The 20620-nt window shown below is 52.0% G+C and overlaps 1 protein-coding gene across 3 annotated transcripts in view; it reads right to left on the bottom strand.

The window, feature by feature from the left end:
* Window positions 1-20620, bottom strand: part of TLN1 (talin 1) — a 32462-nt gene that overhangs the window by 9589 nt on the left and 2253 nt on the right. Inside the window, exons 1-39 of one of the 3 annotated variants that reach the window (XM_054584672.1) lie at window positions 18902-18938; window positions 16492-16654; window positions 16175-16272; window positions 15788-15917; window positions 15545-15697; window positions 15135-15277; window positions 14905-15032; window positions 14121-14181; window positions 13374-13478; window positions 12864-13019; window positions 12035-12136; window positions 11808-11884; window positions 11377-11557; window positions 11103-11216; window positions 10883-10991; window positions 10446-10654; window positions 10195-10293; window positions 9737-9787; window positions 9020-9187; window positions 8536-8830; window positions 7867-8033; window positions 6876-7004; window positions 6579-6695; window positions 6362-6475; window positions 6025-6159; window positions 5741-5869; window positions 5208-5310; window positions 4848-5056; window positions 4341-4460; window positions 3947-4144; window positions 3621-3760; window positions 3342-3435; window positions 3166-3255; window positions 2930-3052; window positions 1721-1864; window positions 1078-1239; window positions 701-841; window positions 424-605; window positions 98-230 (exon numbers count right to left, since the gene is read on the bottom strand). In XM_054584672.1, coding sequence (XP_054440647.1) covers window positions 98-230; window positions 424-605; window positions 701-841; window positions 1078-1239; window positions 1721-1864; window positions 2930-3052; window positions 3166-3255; window positions 3342-3435; window positions 3621-3760; window positions 3947-4144; window positions 4341-4460; window positions 4848-5056; window positions 5208-5310; window positions 5741-5869; window positions 6025-6159; window positions 6362-6475; window positions 6579-6695; window positions 6876-7004; window positions 7867-8033; window positions 8536-8830; window positions 9020-9187; window positions 9737-9787; window positions 10195-10293; window positions 10446-10654; window positions 10883-10991; window positions 11103-11216; window positions 11377-11557; window positions 11808-11884; window positions 12035-12136; window positions 12864-13019; window positions 13374-13478; window positions 14121-14181; window positions 14905-15032; window positions 15135-15277; window positions 15545-15697; window positions 15788-15917; window positions 16175-16272; window positions 16492-16621 — 5139 coding nt within the window. In that variant the 5' untranslated portion in view covers window positions 16622-16654; window positions 18902-18938. Of the gene's footprint in view, window positions 1-97; window positions 231-423; window positions 606-700; window positions 842-1077; window positions 1240-1720; window positions 1865-2929; window positions 3053-3165; window positions 3256-3341; window positions 3436-3620; window positions 3761-3946; window positions 4145-4340; window positions 4461-4847; window positions 5057-5207; window positions 5311-5740; window positions 5870-6024; window positions 6160-6361; window positions 6476-6578; window positions 6696-6875; window positions 7005-7866; window positions 8034-8535; window positions 8831-9019; window positions 9188-9736; window positions 9788-10194; window positions 10294-10445; window positions 10655-10882; window positions 10992-11102; window positions 11217-11376; window positions 11558-11807; window positions 11885-12034; window positions 12137-12863; window positions 13020-13373; window positions 13479-14120; window positions 14182-14904; window positions 15033-15134; window positions 15278-15544; window positions 15698-15787; window positions 15918-16174; window positions 16273-16491; window positions 16655-18901; window positions 18939-20620 lie in introns of those variants that run through there. The other 2 variants (XM_054584671.1, XM_054584673.1) reach the window with 2 other exon arrangements.

Below are 20620 nucleotides of genomic sequence, written 5' to 3'. Positions count from 1 at the left end.
TGATGTCTCCTTGAAGCCCATTCCTGAGTCCTCTGTCTTCAAGACTGCCCTCTCTCTTCCCAGACACGGCCTTTCACATAACCTTCTTCCGCCTTACCTCTTGAGAGATTCCCTCACGGGGAGCAAGCTGCTGGCTGACGGCAGCAAGGGAAGCCTGGTCTAGGTCCCGTAGACAGCTGTTCAGAGCTGCAATGGCCGCCTCACACTCCAGCTGCCCTGGAGCCTTGTCCCTGCAGACACATCAGAGGCTCCAACACCAAGAATACCCCTTTAAAGCTAGCCTATCTAACTCCATATCCCCCAAATCTTGGACGACAGGTGTTCTCCAACACTATCCCACATAATTGCACCTGAGCACCACCCCTCCATTCTGCCACAGTGTATGTCCCCCAGTCATACCGGTTCTCCACATCCCCGCAATACCTCATGCTTGTAATAAGCTTCTTGATGGAGTCCGAGACAGTGCGGGAGTGGCCAGCCAGCACTGACCAGCGTGGGGGGTCCCGGGGATTGACTGCCAGGGCTCGGGCCGTCTGGATTAGTCCCCCGGCACTCTCCAACATCGTCTTGGCAGAGCTCACAATGGGCTCCATGGCAGCCCGGCCCTTGGGGAGAGAGGAGGAGGAGTGAGTCTCACGACTCCCAAGGAGATGGCGTGGCAGCTGGCCCACCACTTCCCCCTTCATGCTCGCGGCCTCACCTCAGGGCTGATCTGGGCAGGAATGCTGGCAAACTCAGGGTTGGATGCAAAGGCACTCAGATTGTCCACGGCCTCCAGCAGCGGGGCTGTTGCTGCTTGGCACTGGGCACGGTTCTCCTCTGTGAAGGCCCCGTCTAGCGCCTGCAAGGGGTGACAGAGAGGCCCTCAGAATGGACTATAGGCAAAGGAGGTGAAGCCCAGGTCTCCCTCCTGGGCTTAAACGTGCAGGGACAAGCTGGTGATGACCAGCATGGATAGGAAAGGGCTTAGGCTCAGGAAGAAGCAATTTGGTAGGAGGTCACAGGGAATAATGGGGGGTCTCAGGGGAGAGAAGACTGGACAGGTCGGGGAAAGGCTAAGAATTCAAACGTGGGAACCTTGATGGTCTTGACAAGGTTGGCTGTGCTGTTGGCCACCTCCTTGGCCGACTGTACAAACTGGCGCTTGGCGGTAGGATTGGCGGTACGAGCAGAAGCCAGACGGCAGCTGTTACACAGTGCAGAGGTGTGTTTGGCCACAATGGTGGCTGCAGAGAGCACCTGAAGAGACAGACCAGCGCAAGAGTCATGACGTGGGCAGGAGGGAGGTATACACTCCCAGGGAGGAGCCACTTCAGGTTGGGGGATGGAGCGCAATACCTTTGGAAGTCTAATTAGGAAAGACAGGTTCACCTGAAAAGTCAAAATTTGGGAGACAGACAGACCCCAAAGATGAACAAGGTATGTGTGGCGCAGGGAGATGAAAGATGGACACACTAATGGAGAAATTCCAGTGTGTTCGTAGGAGAGTAAGGTCAAACATCTATAGAGAAGGTGTGAACTCTGGACTAACTGAACGAATGATGAGAAACGTGGCAGGAAAGGGCAATTACCCAAAGAGAAGCTGTGTGTGGAAGGTGAGAGATGGCTCTCCCCTCTCCTTCCCCACGGCCTGTGTGTCCCTCCCTCCCCATGGGGCCAGTCCATCCTGGCTTGGCATCTTTTCCCAAACTTGCCCATGGTACCTATTCCCTTGAGTTACCTGCGCCTGGGTGCAGCCAGGCTCCCCCAGACTCTGACAGGCCATCTGAATCGCCTGGTTTGCACGGGCAAACTGTGTGGGCTCCACTAGCCCTTGCTGTCCAGCTTGGCTGTTGGGGTCAGAGACACCAACCAGATATGCAGCCTGGGGAGAGAGAAATTTGGGGGTGAAGAATAAAGAATATTCCTCAGGTAAGGATCAAACAGTGATAGTGGGGACAAAGGAGAACAGAGGTAAGTTTAGTGACCAGGGGTCTATGCGAGTGGAGGTATTAACAAACTATACAAATTAGGCATTAAAAAATTAAACAAGTTATTAAACAACATTAACAAAGTGATTATTAACAAATTAAACCATCACTACTAAATTATTAACAAATTAAATTAAAGGTATTAACAAACTATAGTGGTGCTATAGAAAGCTCCCCACCTCGACCCCGTGCATGCAAAGCCTCTTTTAAAGACAGAGTGCTTAAGCTATGGAGGATGTTCGGCTAATTAACATTTACGACAGCGCCAAGTTTCAGAAAGTTGGAAAGAGGAAAGGAAAATGGGTGTAATGGTTGCCAATTTTTTTTTTTTATGATTGAAACCACCATAAGGTTTGATCTGTACTTCACCACCTGAGAGCTTTGCTTTTTCCTCTGTTTGCTCTTCCAGAAATAAGTCAGGCCACACAGAGCAGGCCACCGAACAGGGAAGGACAATGGGAGGCAGGGGAGATGAAGGGAGCTGGGTGGCAGGCTTCCAAAGAAACAGTCTGAGGTGATGAACTCTCAAGCCAGTATTAAGAATTCATATACTAAAGCGAAATGCTCTCATAGCTAATAGGTTGTTTTATATTTTATAAAGGAGAAAAAGGCAAAGTTAAGTGGTAAGTCAGGTAACTGGAAATTCAGTCACTGGTACTATTTTAATAAAGTAATAATTATGTGAAAAATTACTGACATATGCTAATTAGTCCACACCAATAAATCCGGGCTGGAAGAGGCCCAATGCTTGGACAGTGTAATCATAACCCAAAGTACCGGGGTTTGGGGACGACAGTGATCAGAACTGTTGGTGTTCTGATTACTGACAAATATCTGTACATCAGGAGGAACAAGGAAGCCCCATTTCCACATAGTTGGCTCGGCAGCCATAATGTGTGTGAGGCTGAGAGGACGTGGGGAAGGAAAGCAGGGGCATTCTGGGAACCATCGAGAATAACCTGTGCAGCTGCCTCAGTGAAGCCACAGAGAGCCTTGGAAGCTGTGGCAATGGCTTCTCCAAACTCCGGCAGGTTTCCATTCTTGGCATTTTGGGAGATGCCAGTCATGGCCTCACCCAGTACCTGAGGAACGGAGGGTATCAGGAGGGTTAGGCCCTGTTGTCAGTGGGTAGAGCAGCCCCTGGCTAGTCCCACCTTCCTGCGCTCTGCTCTCCTGGGTTCCCAGCTGCACTCACCTTTGAGTTCTCCATTACACTGTCCAGGCAGCCAAAGTAGGACATGTCATTGATGGGCTGGACTGGGTTCTCTAAGAGTTCCCGGACCGTCTGTGTAGGTAGAAAGCAAAGTAAGATACCTCCCTCACACCAAACCCAGGACACCATCCTCAAACTCAACCCTGCCAAGTGCCCACCTCCAATTCTCGCAGGGCATTGTCACATTCTTTCTGGCCGGGCGCCTGTTGGGTGCACATGGTGATAAGCTGGTTGATGCTGTCTGTCACTGCCCTGGGAGGAACAGGAAGTTTGAGTGAATGGGTACACAGGCCATCATTCTGGGACCTATATACATGGGAAGTCTCTAGCTAGTTCTCTTTTGCATGGAGCCACTTCTAAGCCAAGGACATCTCATGAATTGTGCCTTCCCTATTCTCTCCAATGTCATAGGGCTGGGCTTCCCAGCTCCTCCTTACCGGGCAGCTGCAGCCAGCTGACTCTTGAGGTTGGGGGAAGCTGGGTCTGTGGACAGGGCCTTGGCAGCCAGAAGAAGTTTGCTTGAAGACATGGAGATGCCCTTCAAGTTGGACACAACCTGGGCGCGGTCCTCCTGGCTCTGTTAAAGGTGAGGAAGTCAACGTGTTGTCCAGTCCTTTCTTACCTGTCTCTGAAAGGGATCTTCTGTCCCAGACACTCAAGTACTGCTAGAGACTGAGGAGAGGAGGAGGCCAGGAGCAGAGCTCCATGATCACAAAGGTGCCTCCCCACTAAACCTTGAACCAGACCCTGGGCCTCTTCATACCGGAGCCTGTCCTGCCATCTCCACTCCGGCTTCCAGAAAGGTGCTGAAGTCCTGTCCAAATCGACCTGAAGCTCGAGCCAGGTCCTGAGGGGTTCCCCGAGAGGCCTGCACCAGTTCTGTGGCTGCCTGATTCAGCCCAGCAGCAGCTTCATTCAACCGGCTCTGAGCTTCTTGAAATGTCCCGGTGCTGGGGGGAAGCTGCAGGATCAGTGAGAGAGTCAGACGCAAGAATGTGAGGAAGAACTTGGTAAAGGAGTGCTGGGACGTGGGCCTGGAGCCTGGGAGCGATGAAAGGGAATAAATCTGAGAAGTCAGGCTCAAGGAGAGGTCTAGAGATGAAAGAAGCTTAGAGTTCTTCGGCTCCTATGTTCCCCCCTGCCCCCTGTCCTCCTACCGAGTCACTGAGGAGTCGCTTGCTGGCATCTCCCACTGCTCTCAGGGCGTTATCCACATCTCGCTGGCCAGGCAGGCAGCTGACACAGCGGTTCAGTGCCTGGGTCACTGCTTTAGCCACCTGAGGTAGAAAAGAGATGGGGCATTGTTAAAACGGAGAACAATTTGGGAGATTCCCTCCTCTGCCCACAGGACAGGAAAGATCACTGCTCTACTGCCTCTGAAAGTAACATGGGAAAGGGGGTGTCGTAGCTGAGCAGGCTGAAGTTAGGGTGTCAGGTGAGATCAAACTTCCCCAAACTTGGTGTTTAGCTGGGCCTCTGCCTTGGTCTGACTGAGATACTTGGATTGGGATGGAGAAAAAGGGTGGGATCCGGAGAGGAGGTATTAAGAGCGGACCTGAGAAGCTGTTCCTCTGTCAGTGCAGATGAGGCTTTGGCCCAACTGGAGTGGGCCTTCTGACGGGCTCTGGGGGAGAGGGAGGGAGTGGCCCTTCCCAATACCTGACCTGGGCAAGCCGCTGCTGGCTCTCGGGGTCTCCTGGATGGCCAGTTGCCTTTTTTGCCTCCTCGATGAGGCTGCTGGCCTTGTCCAGTACATCACTGGCTGTGTCTAGCACAATGGCCTGCACTGCAGGATCTGACGTCAGGGCAGCTACGCCCCTGGCGGCCTGGGCCAGTGATCGAAGTCCACCAGCCACATCCCGTGCTGCAATACCTGGGGAGACAGGAGAGGAAGGAAGGGGAAAAGGCACTTTTGTCACCAGGCCCTGATCCCTGTGGTTTCCTCTGTCAGGCCCTGTACCTCACCCAGCTCCTATCCCCTACCCACCTCGCCAGATGCCCCATTCCTGGCCCTGCCCACGTACCTGCATAATTCTCATTGCCCTGGGCAACCTCCCCCAGCAGCTGGGCGATGGCGGAGCTCACTGCTTTGGTGCTGTTGCCCAGGTCCTGGGCACATTTCTCCATCTAGGGATACAAGGGAGTCTCAGGGAGGCTCAGGTATAGGAGAAACTGGGAAAAGGGAACTTGAGAAGCTGCTTGGGGACAGCTGGCAGTTTTCAATGAGGTTTTGGGCAGCTCTGGGGCATAGGTGGGAAGAAAGACCTCAGTGTGTAAGTAAGAAAGAATGAGGTCTTGCCCTGGCCAGTGTGGCTCAGTTGGTTGGAGCACTGTTCCGTAAAGTGGGAGGTCATGGGTTCGACTTCCCATTGGGCAAACACCTAGGTTCTGGGTGGAGTGTCTGGTCAGGGTACAAATGAAAGGTAACTAATAGATGTTTCACACATCGATGCCTCCTTCTCTCTCTTTCTCCCTTCCTTCCCCCCTCTCTAAAATCAGTAAGCATGTCCTGAGGTGAGGATTAAAAAAAAAAGAACGAGGTCTTAAGAATACTTACCGTCTCCCCAGGTAAGGGTTTAAGCTTGCCATCTCGAGCTGCTGCTTTCACCTCCTGCAGGTCCCTCTCTAGATTCTGTACCACACTCAGTGCAGAGTCCATCTCCAAAGGCCCACATGCTTCCTGAGCCTACAATGATACAGGAATTTGGGGTGTAGGAGGTATTGCTATGTCCTACCGATGCCTCAGATTACATGATTATCTGTGTTTCGGGTTATTCTGCAGATTCCTCATTATCCCAGGACACCACCCTCATCTTCCAAATAGAAAGCCAGCTCCCATACCTTCTGGGCAGCAGTGCGGAGCTCAGCCAAGGCAGTGCCAAGGTTTTTAGCACACTGACTCAGCTGCATGGCCGAAGCCTGGTCCTGAATCGTGGGCACTGAGGCCTTCGCAGCTGCCACCATCTTCCCACCTGGCTGTTGGGGAGACGGACAGGCAGATGAAGGGTACCATCCTTGCTCTGGGCTTCATACAGGAACTAAGGATAGTTAGGACGTGGTGAGCACTGGGGGATCAGTACTGGGACAGAGGCTATTGGCGGAGATTGAAATTGTGGGAGCCCTAGGGGGTTTGGGAGGGTGCAAAGAGTCTGGTCTGAGTTGGGTAAGGGTGTCTTGCCTGAAGGAAGCTCTGGCTGGCAGCAATGAGGGCTAGCTGGGCACTGGGACTGTCAGGCTGAGCTTGGCTTCCTCGGACGCCCTGCACCAGCAGTGGAATCTGCTCTGCCACAGCCTGCAGATGAAAATGTCATGAGGATCACTCCCCCCCACCCCACAGGCTGGGGGAAAGTCCCTCTCCTCCCACACCTCCTCCCACACACTTCCTGGAGTCTCACCTTGCAGCTCTGCACCAGCAGGGGCTGGGGGCCAGCAGAGACCTTGGGGGTGGAGGCTGCATGTTGGGCCGCGGCGATGGTCTGCGTAGCCGAGGCTGCAGCCTGCTTGGCTGCATGCTGTGAGGACAGAGTAGTCAAGACAAGCCCCAGGCATTCCCAAACGCAGTCCCTGGCTTACCTGGCTCAAGCCATGCTCCAAGGAAATACTACATGACCCTCTCCCCACACGTCTCCCCTAATTTCGGTCCTCCCACAGCACCCACACTCTCTTGCTCCTGGTTTATTTTCCAACCTCACCTCGAGGCGCTGCACCAGCTTTTTCTTGATGGCATTTTGCGCAGCCACATTAGTTGCCATGCGCAGACCCTCCGCTGCCTCCCGTAGCCGCTGCTGCTGCTCCTCACTGTCAGGGTGGGCAGCTGCTCCCTGGGAGGTGGAGAGACAGGCAGTCATCACCCAGCATCCCTATGGACCCTCAGTAAGCTAAGCTCTGACCTCTCCACACTCAGACTTTTTCTCCTGGAGTCATTTCTAATATCCCCACTGAAAGGCAATGACCTCTGAGACAAGCCACCTCAGGCAGAATGGGAAACCTTGGGTGGACCCTCGGTTCCCTTTGGGATGCTAAAATCCCTACTTTAGGTGGATCTGTTTCTTGTTCTCTTTGGGGAAGTGGCCATGTTCCTCCCCCAACTCCCTGCAAAATACCACTAGCAAATAGTGGGTGAGCAGGGCTCTTTGGAACAAGGAGGGTACAATTTAGAGCAGGGATTTCAGGGATATCACAAAGCAAGGGACCTGATTATTCCTGCAAACGAAAATACCCCAGAACCCAGGGGAACTGGAAGTCTTTTGGTTTCTTCCTGATGGCCCTCTGCACCGTGTCCCCATGTCCTACTGGCTTGTCTTTGCAGTACTAGCGGCGGAGGTGCTGGGACTAAAGGCCCAGGTGCATTCACAATAGAGACCAGGATGCGGAAGGACCCCAGGACAATGCCGATGGTGGCAGGGAAGTAAAGAAGGAAAGAACAGTAGGCCCTGGACTTAGAGGAAGGTAAAGGGTGCAGTTGCCAGTCAGTCAGTGAGGACTCTGGGAATCATACTGGCTAGAAGCCTGGGCCACTGTCCACTGGCAGCCTGGGGACACATTTACTTCCTAAGGGCTCCTGCATTTGTTCTCTTGTATTTTCTGTTTCAACCGCATCTCTGCCGTCCGATGAGGGTGACAGTCTGGGCGAGTCTACTTCCCTTCAGGGCCCAGTCTGGGAGTCTGCACAAGTCTCTGTACCTTGGCAGCCTCCACCATCTTCGCCGTGGCATCAGCCAGGATCTTGGCAGCACTTAATAGCTTGCGGGAGTTTTCCAGGTCACTCTCCCCTTCGGCATCAGCCTTGATGGCATTGACCAGATCAGAGGTGGCTTGGGCCAGGATGCGGGCCTGTCGCACCATCTCACCTGAGGGGACAGGGCACAACCAGATGAGGAAGCCAGAGTCACTGAGAGAGCGCTAAGGGTTCAGGAAAATGGTGCAGGCAAGGTAGAGGTGAGGCTTTTCATGACAGTAAAGAAACTGGGGGAAAATTTCGGAGTGACTTCCTTGGAGTTATTCTTTTCTAGGTTTAGGATCTTAGAGAGAAATAGATTTCCTGGTGGGCTTTTACGCGTATTTTCAGCAGTCTTAAGGGGATGAGACCCATTTTGTAAAGGCTTTTCGGGATGATGGGGTAGAGTAGAATGAAGATGGTTATCTCCTAAGATGCTGCTTCCCATCGATTTTTGTGTACACTTTGACACATTCTTTAAATGTGCCACAGAAGGCAGAGCAGGGATATACTCCTGGTTTACAGATGGGGAACCCAGTCTCCTTAGGAGGAGGGGTCAGGTCTGCAAGGAAATGTCTAGTGGGCCTGGTGAACCTCACTGGGGTTCTTTGTCTTCCTGTGGGTGGTGTCCTTACCAGCATCACCCATGGAGCTGAAGATGTTCTCGGTGACAGTAAGGATGGTGTCAGTGGCCTGGTCATAACGGCCTGCAGGCCCAGTCCCAGTAGCATGGGCCCTCACGTGCTGCAGCAGCTCATTCAGGGCCTGGGTGACAGCTGTGGCCGCTGCTCCTACCCCTCGCAATAGCTGTGCGTCCTCTGTTGCTGCCTGGGAGGCGGACACACAGCCCTCCACAGCTTTGGCTACTAGTCGTCCGGCCTCCACCAGCTGCTCTTGGCAGACAGGTGAGCTGATTGTAGGGGCCACCACCTGTGGACAAACTGAGTGTCAGAGATGTAGGCAAGGGAAAGGAGCCACAAGGGGAGGTTTTTGTGGTGTTCACAATAGTCACTGGGTTAGGTAATGAGGCTGCAGGAGCCAAAGGGATAAAATGAGAGGCTCTTGGGTAGGTGGCAGCATCACCCCTCAGCACAGGCTACAACAACCTTTGGGACTCACCTTGGTACAGGCCACCAGCTGGGAGGTGGACAGGGCACACTGTGTTGCTGCAGCAATAACCTGGGTCTGAAGCCCTGAGTCCTCTGTCCGCTGGGCCACACTCTTGGCCTTGAGGACCAGGGCAGCTGCAGCGCTTGCCACGGCCTTGGCTAGTTGCATTAGCACCTCCTGTGAGAAAGATGCAGTCAGCATGACCTGGGATTGGGCTTGGGATCCCTGGACCCTTCTGAGAGGCATAAGCTGGTTCATTATTCCCACTGATTCCAATCACAGGACAGTGTATGCAGAAGCAACCAGAACCTAGCCCAAACCCCTGCCTTGAGCACCCGGGAGGACAGAGCCCCCACCAAGGAACAAACCCACACCGAGAGAAACAGAGCCTACACCAAAGGGAGAAACGTGCGAGGCGGATACACTCGGTCAGCGATGGGAGGGAAGGGCAGCACTGTTACAGTGCGATGGAGAGAGGAGGTACTTTGAGGGTCCCTCCCATCTCCAGCTTCTTTTCTCCATTTCTTCTCAATCTGGGTTGGGAGCAGTCACCCTGGAGTCTTGGGAACATGTCCCTGCACAACCCTCCCTGATCCCATTTCCCAAGCCCTGCCTCCCCATCTCCCATCATGTTTTGCTCTCCCAGGAGGCTGGGGGAGAGCTGCAGAAACGAGTGTATGCGGCTCAGAGGACAAAGCTGGGAAGGCCCAGGCCAGAGGCCGTTACCGTCGGGGGATCGGGGTGAGATCGAACCCCAGACCCTCTGGGTGCACATATCTGCATGGGAAATCCAGGACGACAAGTCAACTGAGGAAATGGGCATGGGGCAGGGAAGGGGACGCTAGAGGAACAGTGCCCTCAGGATGGTAAGGTCTACAGGATTGGAGGGGGTTTAAGATGTCCTCGAGTTAGGGCCAGGGCTGTGTATGGGAAAGACAGGGAAAAGACGACAGGTGGCTAAAAAATATTAATTAGGGACAAGAATAAACTAGTAGGTTAAGTTTGAAATCAGAGGTTCTGAATTCTCATCCCCTAAAAATGGATTGGAGGTTTCCATTATCATTCTTGGAAACAGGTTCAGGTTGACTCTGAGTGGTCAACGCATAGTAGGACTAGGAGCTAGATTCAGGATCAGAGGTCACCTCCTAAGAGCTGGGGTTCTGGGGGTTGGGTAAGTCACCAACCTGGAAGTGGGGGTCAGTATCACTTTCCCCAATTTGCTGCAACAGCTCCCCACTGGCCTGGCCCACGTTCCCAGCTGCTTGCAGCAGGTTCTGACGGGGCTGTGGAGAGTGAACACCAGTCAGAAGCTGCCCAATTCCTGCCCACGTGCCCACAGGTCCTGTGTGCCCGGGGTCCCACACTTCCATCCTGTGGCTCGGACTGTCCCCTTTTCCTTGGGCTCGAACCCTCTGTCCCCCCTGTGGCCCCTGACCTCGGCACTGGCTGGCTGGGCACTGCGCAGCAGTTCGGACACCGCTCCTGCAAGGCCCTTCGCCGCCTGCAGCAGTGGACGGCCACTACCGCCTTCATCCTCCAGCAGGGCAGCGAGCAGCTTCACACCACGGGACATCTCCGTCAGGTTGGAGGAGATTGTCGTGACTGCACAGCCCACTGCGGTATAGTCTGTCTCTGCAGGGTCCCCTGAGGGCAGGAAGAGGAAGAAGAGCAGGCGTGAGTGACAGCGGAGACTAGATGATGGACTGGGAAGAGAACAATCACAGGCAGTTAGTCACACACACGTCCTGTGAGAGACAAATACACACAGTCCCTTCCATGAGTCAAGGTGCAGTCACACCCAAGCCAGTCACACTCATGCTTGCACATGCTCGCCCCATCCCGCCACACACAACGGGCTCGGCTCTGGCCTACCTGCTGTCAGGTTCACCACGGAGGCAGTGCCGGCTGTGATGGCATCTACCTGGGAGTGGATCTCATGCTTCGATTCATCCATCTTGTTCTTCCGCCAGGCCTTAGACGCCTGAGAGAAAAGACAAACAAACCTCAAGACCCGCTACCCTGGGTACCCCCAACCCTGCTCCTTGGAGTCCCAGCTCCAGTACTGCTGACCTCCCCTCCACCCTGTACTCACAGCATCCTGGCCCAGAGGGGGCAGAGCGTCAAAGTCATCCAGAGTGGCCTGAGCAGCCTGCACGGCCTGCATGCTGGAGTTGATGGTTCCAGTGAGTGCCTGCTGGGCTGAAGTCTACAAGGAGAAGAGTAAGAGGAAAGAGAAGGTGAGTGAGAACCCGAGGTTAGGGAGAGGAATGCAAATAGGGAGGGGAAAGACTGCCTAACCTTCGGCTAGGCCCAGCTGAGGGGCGGGGAGAGGGCTAGTACTGTGGTGGCAGCGGGGGCACTCTTACCAACGGAGGCATGTGTCCTCGGTGCATCTGGCCACTGGTAATCTGCTGCTGGGCAGGTGGCATGCTGCCCACCTGGAAATTCTCAGGACCAGAGGCCCCAGAGCGCATGATGGCAGGCAGAGCCACGGAGCCATGCTCCACTTTCCCCACCTGGTTGTACTGCTGCTGAAGGACTGTCGACCTAGAGAGGGGACATACCGAGGAGCACTCTGGTTTTCTTCCTCTCATCTCCTTCCCACCCAGCTCTACCACCTTCACAAGTCCTGTGGTCCGGAGGGGTGCGGTGGGGGAAGGAGGTATGAAGTCTCATTACAGCCTTCAACCAGTTAAAGAACTACTGTAAGGATTCGACGCCCCCCAATAGTCTTTGGAGTCAAGGCTTGCCTCCTCCCACACCCCGAAGGGTGAGATTAGCCCCTCTCCCTTCGTACTTTTTGGGGGACACCGAGTCCTCTAGCATAGTAGACTCCTCATCTCCTTCCAGCCCAAAGTGGTCTTTGCTTTTTTTCTATAGAAAGGAAAAAAGAACAGGAGTGAGGGAAAGGCACTTCTTTCCCCAGTCAGGTGTTTTCCAGGACCTGGGTCCCCATTTCTACAGGACTGACCTGGGGAGAAGGGAAGGGAAGACACAGAGGCGGATGGGGCAGGCAGCGCTCACCTTCTTCAGGATGATGTCGATGTAGCCGGCAATGAGCTGTGCGATCTGCTCGCCCTCAGTCGTCTGTACTGAGTAGTAGCCATCTTGGTAGTCCCCGAAATCCTAGGGTGACAAGGTGGGGGCTCAGAGGGAAAGCTTCAGGGTGGGAAAAGGTAGGACGGAAGCCCCAATGCTGAGCTGACGACGGTTTCCTCCCATGCCGACAGCCCTCTATGACAAGCCTGCCTCATCCTATTTCTCTATTTTCCTCCTTGGAGGGAAATATTTTATTTCTGAGGAGTGGTCTTTATGTTCCACATGCCATTCAGGAAAACTCTTTTTCTCTCAGGATAATAAAATTAGAAGAACACTAACATTTACTACTAAATGACCACAAGTGAAGGTTAGCACCAGTATTGAAAATGGAAAACTAGCCTTTACTAATTTCTCTCATTGGGGTACTTCATCAAGCTGGTATCAGTTTTAATTCACAACACCAAAGTATAAAGCCAGAGGGGACAACTGTAGGGTGTAGCTGCTGCTCAAAGAGGGGAGGCATGTTTTTTCTGTTACCTTTTTCCTCCCTCTCCAGTTTCCTGTGATCTCAGCTTAATGTTTACAATGTTGTTCTGTTGATTTTAAAAAATAAGTTTCATTTAAGCACCACTCAACTCTCCAGGAGTTTCTCCCCTACTCTAGCCTCCATGTTCCTGCAATACTTCCAAAGTTCTCCCTTTTTTCTGGAGTCACATTCAGTGCACCTGCCCCAAGGGAAGCAGAAAAGACCTCTGTAGCTGCCCCATTCTCTGAAAATTCCCAAGTACTTCCCCCTCTGAGCCCCCAGGCTCACCAGGGTAAAGCTCTTGGGAGAGGCAGCCCAGCGTTTGATGTTGGTGAGGTTCCATTCCTGGATCACCTCTTTGGTCTTCTCATCCACTCGCATCACACATTCCTTAGTGATGCCCAGAAGCCTCGGCACCAGCTTGTTCTTTCCTTTCATCTTTTCCTGTGAAGCAGAGGTTATCATCGGTGTCATAGGTCAGAGGTCGAATGAGAAGTGAATGGTCAAATGAGATTAAGACCACTAGGGGGTGCTGAGGTGGGCAGGAGCACCAAACTAGGGTGTCTACAGATGGGCCCAGGACAAGGCTACTTTAGGGAAAGGGAAAAGGAAAGGGAGGGGAAGCAGAGTAGGAAGGGAAGTGGTGGTGGGGAACTGACAACAGGCAAGTTTTCTCAAGGTAGAGAATTAGACTCTCAGGGAATGCTGGGAAATGTGACTGAGGGGAGGGTTAGACTTTCAAATAGGAAAGAATAAAAGTGGAAACAAGAAGGGCAGTAAGAGGGGTCTGTAACCCACCTTAACCAGGAAGAAGGAGACGCCGTATGTTTTGAGAGAACGCGCTAGCTTCACGTAGCGTACCTTGGCCTCAATCTCACTCATCTGTCCACAATTCTTGTGTGCCTTAGAGCATGAAATGAGAAAAGATTTAGCAAAATATGGGAAAGATAATATTGCAGACACGGAGTTAAGGTGGGATGTTACTATAATGGAAGAGTATTATGGGAACACAGGAAAGGTTAGGAAACGTAGGGTAGGAGAAACGAGAGGGGGAAGAGCTGGGAGCTGATAAAGGCTCTGCACAAGCAAAGGTTCAAGGGGTATAGTTAAGGAACTTGCAGACATTCTAGAGATGTGAATGGATAGCTAGGAAGTAGAAGGTCAAATAGAAAGCCTTTTGGGCTCAATATCCAGAGTGGGGATAACACCTTACATTTGTACAAAGATATACTTTTCACAGTAATTTCAGGTGTACTATCTCATTTGATTCTCCTATCAACCCAAGGCAGGGCAGGTACTGTTATTCCGTGTTAGAGGTAAACAGAAGAAAACAAGAATATCGAATTCCATGGCAAATGCAGTGATGGAGCTGAGACTAAAAGCCCAGGTCTTCTGCTTTCTTGGCACAGGAGAGGTGGGAGAACAGCTGGGTGGGTGGAAGCAGGGTGGAAGCAGGCGGGGAAGGGGCGGGGGGCCATTTAGTCAGGAGGATTAAGCAGCAAAGCTCCCAGGTCATCCCAAACACTTTTCCCTGTCCCCATTCACCTGGAAGATCTTACGCTCTCCCTTCTGCTTCACATACTCCTTGGGCAGGAAGTCCTTCAGGCTACACCAGAAAAGGGAGGGTCAGCATGTAGTGGACAGCAGCAGGGGCATATGGGCCATGGACTGTGGGCCTAGGGGTGTGAGGAAATGTCTAGGACAGTGTTATCCTTGGGGAGAAGGAAGACTCTGAGGGAACAGAGTCTGAATTGTCCCTGAAATAGAGGTGACTTAGCAATAGCTCTTGAATGCGGTCTGTGTCTCTCACTACAGGGAAAGGGACTGAGGGAACTTGAGTTGGAGACTCAGTCCCTGAGGAAAAGATGGTCAAGCGCATTATTTCAGGGAACCAGGAGCAGAAAAAACTCACTAGAAGGATGTCCATGCCTGTAGGAAGCTGAGAAAGCCACACCAAACTCTGCATTCTGAGAAATACCAGAGGATGAACACTTGAGACTTTCTAAATCTAATGTTCCCTGTGAGTAAAAATGTTCCCTGTTTCCCTCTGGCTACTGCAGTATAATTCTTCAGAGAATCTCAAAAGTATTATATGCTTGCCTCAGACACGGGTAGCTGGGGCAGAGATCTGAATTATACTCGCACTCCACATGGGGCCAGTAAGGAGATAAACGGCTGATGGACGCTAAAAAGGTACCCATACAAGTCAAATCCTGGTACCTCAGGAGAGTAAGTGAGGTAAGAAGGCCTGGGATGGAGACAGGACTATTGGAGTCAAAAAGGTAGAGTGTCCTGGGCCCTGGTGGGTTGTGGGATGTGAGTCACTCACTCAAGGAAGCCGGCCTTGTGCTTCTGTTCATTGTGGGGCCCGAACTGGATCTGGCATTGGAAGCCAGCAAACTCACAGGCCTTGTCAAAGGAGACAGGGTGGGAGCCATTCAGGATATCGTCTCGTGCCTGGAGAGTGCAGGGAAAGGAGACAAACGTGTGTAGGCAAAGTGATGCTGATCACTGTCCCCTCTCCCTACCTCCACCACCCCAGGCAAGCCCTCTCCACACCTGCACGTAAAGAAGGTTCAGCTGTACAGGGTCCCGGGAGTCCACATTCTGGTCTGAGTAGAAGAATTTCCTCCGCAGCAGAAGTGTCTCGTTCTCCTCCACTCCCTGTTCCCTCAGTGTGCGGCCATGGTCCAACCAGTTCACTGGGACACAGAAAGTCTGCTCAATTCCAAGCCTCCATGGCTCTTGTGCTGTCTAGTTTCTGGTTTTGTTTGTTCATTTCTTCATTTCCTACCTTCTCTCACTAATAGGTTAAGTTCTGTGAGTGTAGGACTTTGTTTTATTACTGATGTATCCCCAGTGTCTAAAACAGTGCTTTGCAAAAGCAGGTGTTCAACAGACAATAAATAAATGGCGGCCCCCTGCCTCCCGACCATTCCCAGTGCCCTCTTTTTTGCATTTCTGCTTACACTCGTCATCTGTGTGCAACTTCTGCTTTAGTTTCTCCATCTTCTTTTCATCTCGCAGAAGTGTCTTATCTTTTCGTAAGGTGCCCGTCACCTCCTCCTTCTTCTCTTCCATCAGCTCACGAACCAGAGAATATTCATCATGGTTGGTGATACCTGGCGAGAAGGGGAGGGATCAGTACCAGCATCTTTTGCTAGAGTTAGAGTCTCCCCACCTGGGCCCTCAACCCCACTGAGACCCCTTACCAATGCGGGCACAGATGGTCATAAGCATGTCGGTGACAGTCTTAGAGTCATCGACCATGATAGTCTTCACAGTTCCATCTAGCATACGGATCTTCAGGGGCCTCTGTTTCTTCCTGTACTCCATGGTGTCCTGTTGGGGCAGGAATAGGAAATAAGGGCCCACTTTAAGCTAGAGGAATACTTCCTTTTAACAGGCCAGAGGGGAGGAAGGGCGACTACTAAAAGGACGACAATGGCTTACCCAAAGCAGGCTATTGTGACTGCCTGCAATAGACAGAAAGCATGGGAGGGATCAGAGACAACAGATGTGGGTGCTAAAAATAGGAGGTGGAACCCGGAAAGTTAATGGAAGATAATGTTGGTGATCCTTGATGAAGTGATACTCACCCCATTTCGGAGCATGTAGTAATCCAAAGCTTTCCCGGCCTCCAGCCATATACCCTTTTTGGGGTCATCATCTGACAGAAACAGCCCAAAGTCGCTGGCTAAAGGAGAAGAGAGATCATATCAAACTTATGAGGACCACAATGTGGCCAAATAGCTGCACCATTGCCCTTACTATTTCCCCAGTGACTCGGGGCCTAAGGGGAGGGCGGGACCCAACGGACCAGAGGTATACAATACAGTCATCTCTCAAGGCCAAGAGGCTGGGAACAGAAGGGACTGAGGACTCCCGCCCCAGTCACATGGGTAATCAGACTCACGAGGGCCAGCTGGGGCCTCTGGGATACGTTCACGAATGATGCGACAAGCGTCGTACACCATGGTGGACGGCTCGAACTGCATCGTCTTCACCACATTCCCAATGCTGATCTTCAGCGAAAGTGCAACCATGGTGGCAGCTTCTCCTCTCCAGCCTGGCTACACCTGGCCCATGGCATCAGGGCATTAGAACACCCTCATTGCGGGGGAGGAAGTCCCCCAGATGGAGTCCCAGGGAGGGTGTTTTTGAAAGGGAGGGTGTCACAAAAGCAGATAGTAACGAGGTCATTTTTGTTTTATTTAATATTTTAAAGGTGAAAGATTAGTTACATCAAAAGGACCAGTCCAAACCATCTAAGACATCTGAAGGAGAGGCTGGTGCGCAAGGTGCGAGAGCAGGTCTGAAATTCAGTGTTACCTGAGGACAGTGCCCTGTCTTCACCTCTGGGATCTGTGCCTCCCTTCTTTCAAATGTCTCTCTTGCCCCTTGTCCCTGCTCCTTTCCCAGCCCTGTCTCTGCCTTGTTTTCATCTTTCCCTGGTTCAGTCTTTTTCGCTCTGTCTCCCACTAAATCCTGCTGGCTTTCCCCTGTCTGGGATTTTTCAGAGCTCTGCCCTGACTCATCATGTGACCTTCCCTCTCAAGGCTTCTGCTTCCTTCTCTACAAAATGAAGATGTTACATTAGATAATTCCCAAGGGTTCTGAAGCCTGCAGACACTGACTCTAGCTGGTCTAGCAGGGAAACCAGGCACTGGCTGTTCAAGCTATCCAGGCCCACTCCTGTCCCAGCTTTCCTCTAACCTGAGAAGCTGGGGGACTCCCCAAGGTGCTTGGCCCCATATCTGCCTTGCCTGGCAGTCAGACTACAATTAGGACCCTCTAATCCAAAGAGATCTCAGAAATTATCCAGTCTACTCTTCCAATTTTGCAGAAGGGGAATCAGACCCTGTGGAAGATGAGAGCAGGGTTGGGGGGGGGGGGAGTTTCAAGGCAGGTCTGAGAAAGAGGCTGGTCCTTCTAACTCAGTCCCTGCTCCTTCTAAGTCACCAGATCCTCACAACCCCTCCTATGCTCACTCCTCTTCAGTAAGTCCTTCTCAGACTCTGCCTTCCACCTCAGCTGCCTCCTGCGATGGTATTTTTAGTGCCTCTCAGGCTACGAGTCCTAACCTGTCCTCCCCTGCCCTACTGGCACCACCGCTTAGTGGGCTGGAGGAGCCACTGGAGGCGGCAGGTGGTGCACAATGCACAAGAGGACAAGTCTGCCTGGCAGCTGATGATGTGACCAAGCTCTGTTAAGGGATTGGTGCTCCTTCACTGAGAGAGTGAGCATATCCAGGCTGCCCATTCCCCTGGGCAAACTGCTAGCCCTGAGGGGAAAAGCAGGGCTGGGGAAGGCTGGAAGCCGAAGTAGGAGTGCTAGGGTACAGAAGGCAACTGAGAACCAGGGAAGCTGGGAGGCGGTGTGATCTGGAGGGTGGGGTAAATAGGTTAGAAGGGATGGGGTGAGAGGGACTGAAAGTCTCGGTAGGGACGGGAGACAGGAGCTGAAGGACCTTTTTGGACCTTCTCAACAGTCCAGAGTCTCAATATATTGAGAGAAAACCACAGCTCGCACGCTCTCTTTACTCCCAAACAAGAGAAGACCCTCCCAGTGTCCCCAGTTCTACCTCTGCCCACCTCCCCCTTCCTTGGGCACCTCTCCCAGCCATTGGACAGACCTGGATGTGGGGTCTCTGGAGGGCTGGAGCGAAGCTGGAGGAGTCGGAGGAGCTGAGGGCAGGACTGAAAGGACCCTGCACCCTATGCTGAAATGGCACATCTCCCCCCATTTCCTCCGGACATATGGACACCCCCTTCTTTCTCAAGTAAGGAAACCTCTGGTGAGACCCCGATAAGGGAGTTGAGTCATGCCCCCCCCTTACTCTCGGGCTGGTCTTAAGTGTACATCCACATAGCTACAAGGGGGTGAGGGAGAAAAGGGAATTGAGGACGTGAGTTGGGGGTGATGAGGGCATAGGACAAGTAGAAGAAGTTACCCTGTTCCTGCCCTGGCCTGAGAATTTTGTTACCCTTTCCATGTTTTATGGAACAGCAACAACAACCCCCTCACCGTGTCCCCCTCCCAGGGAACTCCTCCTCCCTCAAGACATTCCTGAGATACATTCCAGAGGAGTTGGGCAATTGGAGGGGGGTGGGGGAATGGAGGACAGGAGGTCAAATCCCAGCAAGGAATGGAATGTCAGTGTACTGACGGTGAGGAATTTGGGGCACATGGACAATATAGTCAGAGCAGATACCCACAAAGGGAGCAGCAGAAGACAGAGAGTTATAGAGAGGGACAAAGGGAGAGAGAAAGCTGAAGAGAGTCAGAATGGAAGAGAGTTGGGGGAATAACACTCAGTCTGTTACCAAATTTGGCCTCTGAGTCCGCAACCGCGAGGAGGAGGGGTGGTGAGGGTTGTGGGTGAGACTGACATATCCGGCCTCAAGTTGCTGGAGGCTCATTTAGGGCTGGACCAGGCAGCTGAAGGGCTGGACCTGACCTTCCCCCAACGCAGCCCCTCCTCACCTACACCCTTAACCGTGCACATTCATTTTCCCCAAAGGCAGCCCAGCCTATGCCCAGAGCTCTTTTCCACAAGGCTACTTACGTCGCCTCTACAGACATGTTATCTCAAACACGCAGCCACTACACAGATCCCATCACAACAGTATCTTGCCAGAAAGACTTCATCCTACACACAAAGCTTCCCCACAAACACACCTCTATCAGCAAGCACAACAGTCACCCCACATCTCTTCTCCCATTATTTAGACATTTTCCCTCCATTCATCCAGCAAGCATTTTGGAAGGCCTGTTGTGGGGAAGACCCTGGGACAAACTCTCAGTGACTGGGAACCAAGAGTAAGCCCTACTTAGCCTTTGCACCTCAAGGGGCTCCCAGGCAGCTAAGTGTGTAAGTTAAACACAGAGTTATACTAGAGGGCAGGATGTGGTAAGAGCCAAGAGGTATGTGCTCAGGGAGGATCCCTTTAGGTTAAGGAAGAGGGATAAAAAGTCTCCATGAAAAGGAGTCCTTTGAAACTAGGATTTAAAAAAATATATAGTATAAAAAATAATAGTGATCTATCTTTTTATTAACTATGTCCATAGTTTTGTATACATAACTTCATTTAATCCTTACAACAACCCTGCAAGGTAGGTGTCATTACTTTCATTTTTACAGATTATAAAACTGAGGTTCAAAGAAGTTAAACACTTGTTCAAAATACTTGTCCAAAGTCACATATCTATGTTGTAGAGCCAGGATCCGAACCCAGGTCTCTCTGACTCCAAAGCCCACGCTCTCCACTATACCAGCCGGAGATGAGTCAGGGGTAGCATTCCAGGCAGAGAGAATAGCATAAGCAAAGGTAGATAAGCAGGAAATCACGAAGGAGCATTCAGGGAAGTGAGGAGACAGGCTGGATGAAGCACAGGGTACCTGCAAGGGAGCAGTGATGGGGAAGTCAGGGTTAGGATGATTAAAAAGGCAAGGGAGGACTAGAGAGAAGTATGACAGATTTTAATCTACTGGAGGGTAACAAAAGGGCAAGGGAGGCTGTGAGTAGAGAAGGGACATAACCATAACTGGATTTTAGGAAAATAACTCTGCCAGTTACCTTGGAGATCAGTTAGAAAGCCACGGCATTAGCACCAGTGAGAGGTAATAAAGCTAGAGATAGAATAGTGGAGAGAAGGATGCGATTCATGAGAACTTTTAAGAGGCAGAACTGACAGGACCTGAAGGCAGTCTGTCCTGTCAACCATCAGGGACCAGGACCCAAAGTCAGGCTGGGGTTCCAAAGCTTCTTATCATTAGCAGCCACTCAGTGGCTGGGGCAGCTTGAATTTAGGTAAAAAAATTGGGAGTGGGGACCAGGTTGAGCTGGGAATGTGACAATGAGGCTGTGGTTAGTCTGTGGGGAAAAAGGAGATGGGGATGTGCTTAGTGCCAGGGAGGGGCAGAAGTGAGGGTACTGTACTGGCTCAGACGGGTACTAGAATTATTGGTGTGATCACTTTGTAAGGTATATAAACGTCCAAACACTGTGTTGCACACCTGAAATTAATATGTCAACTGTAAT

The sequence above is a fragment of the Pteronotus mesoamericanus genome, unplaced genomic scaffold, assembly GCF_021234165.1.
Source record: "Pteronotus mesoamericanus isolate MK-2021 breed Mesoamerican mustached bat unplaced genomic scaffold, CSHL_Meso_final contig_78, whole genome shotgun sequence".
Taxonomy (NCBI): domain Eukaryota; kingdom Metazoa; phylum Chordata; class Mammalia; order Chiroptera; family Mormoopidae; genus Pteronotus; species Pteronotus mesoamericanus.
The sequence above is the reverse complement of the archived record's forward strand: the minus strand, read 5'-3'. Positions and strand labels throughout refer to the sequence as shown.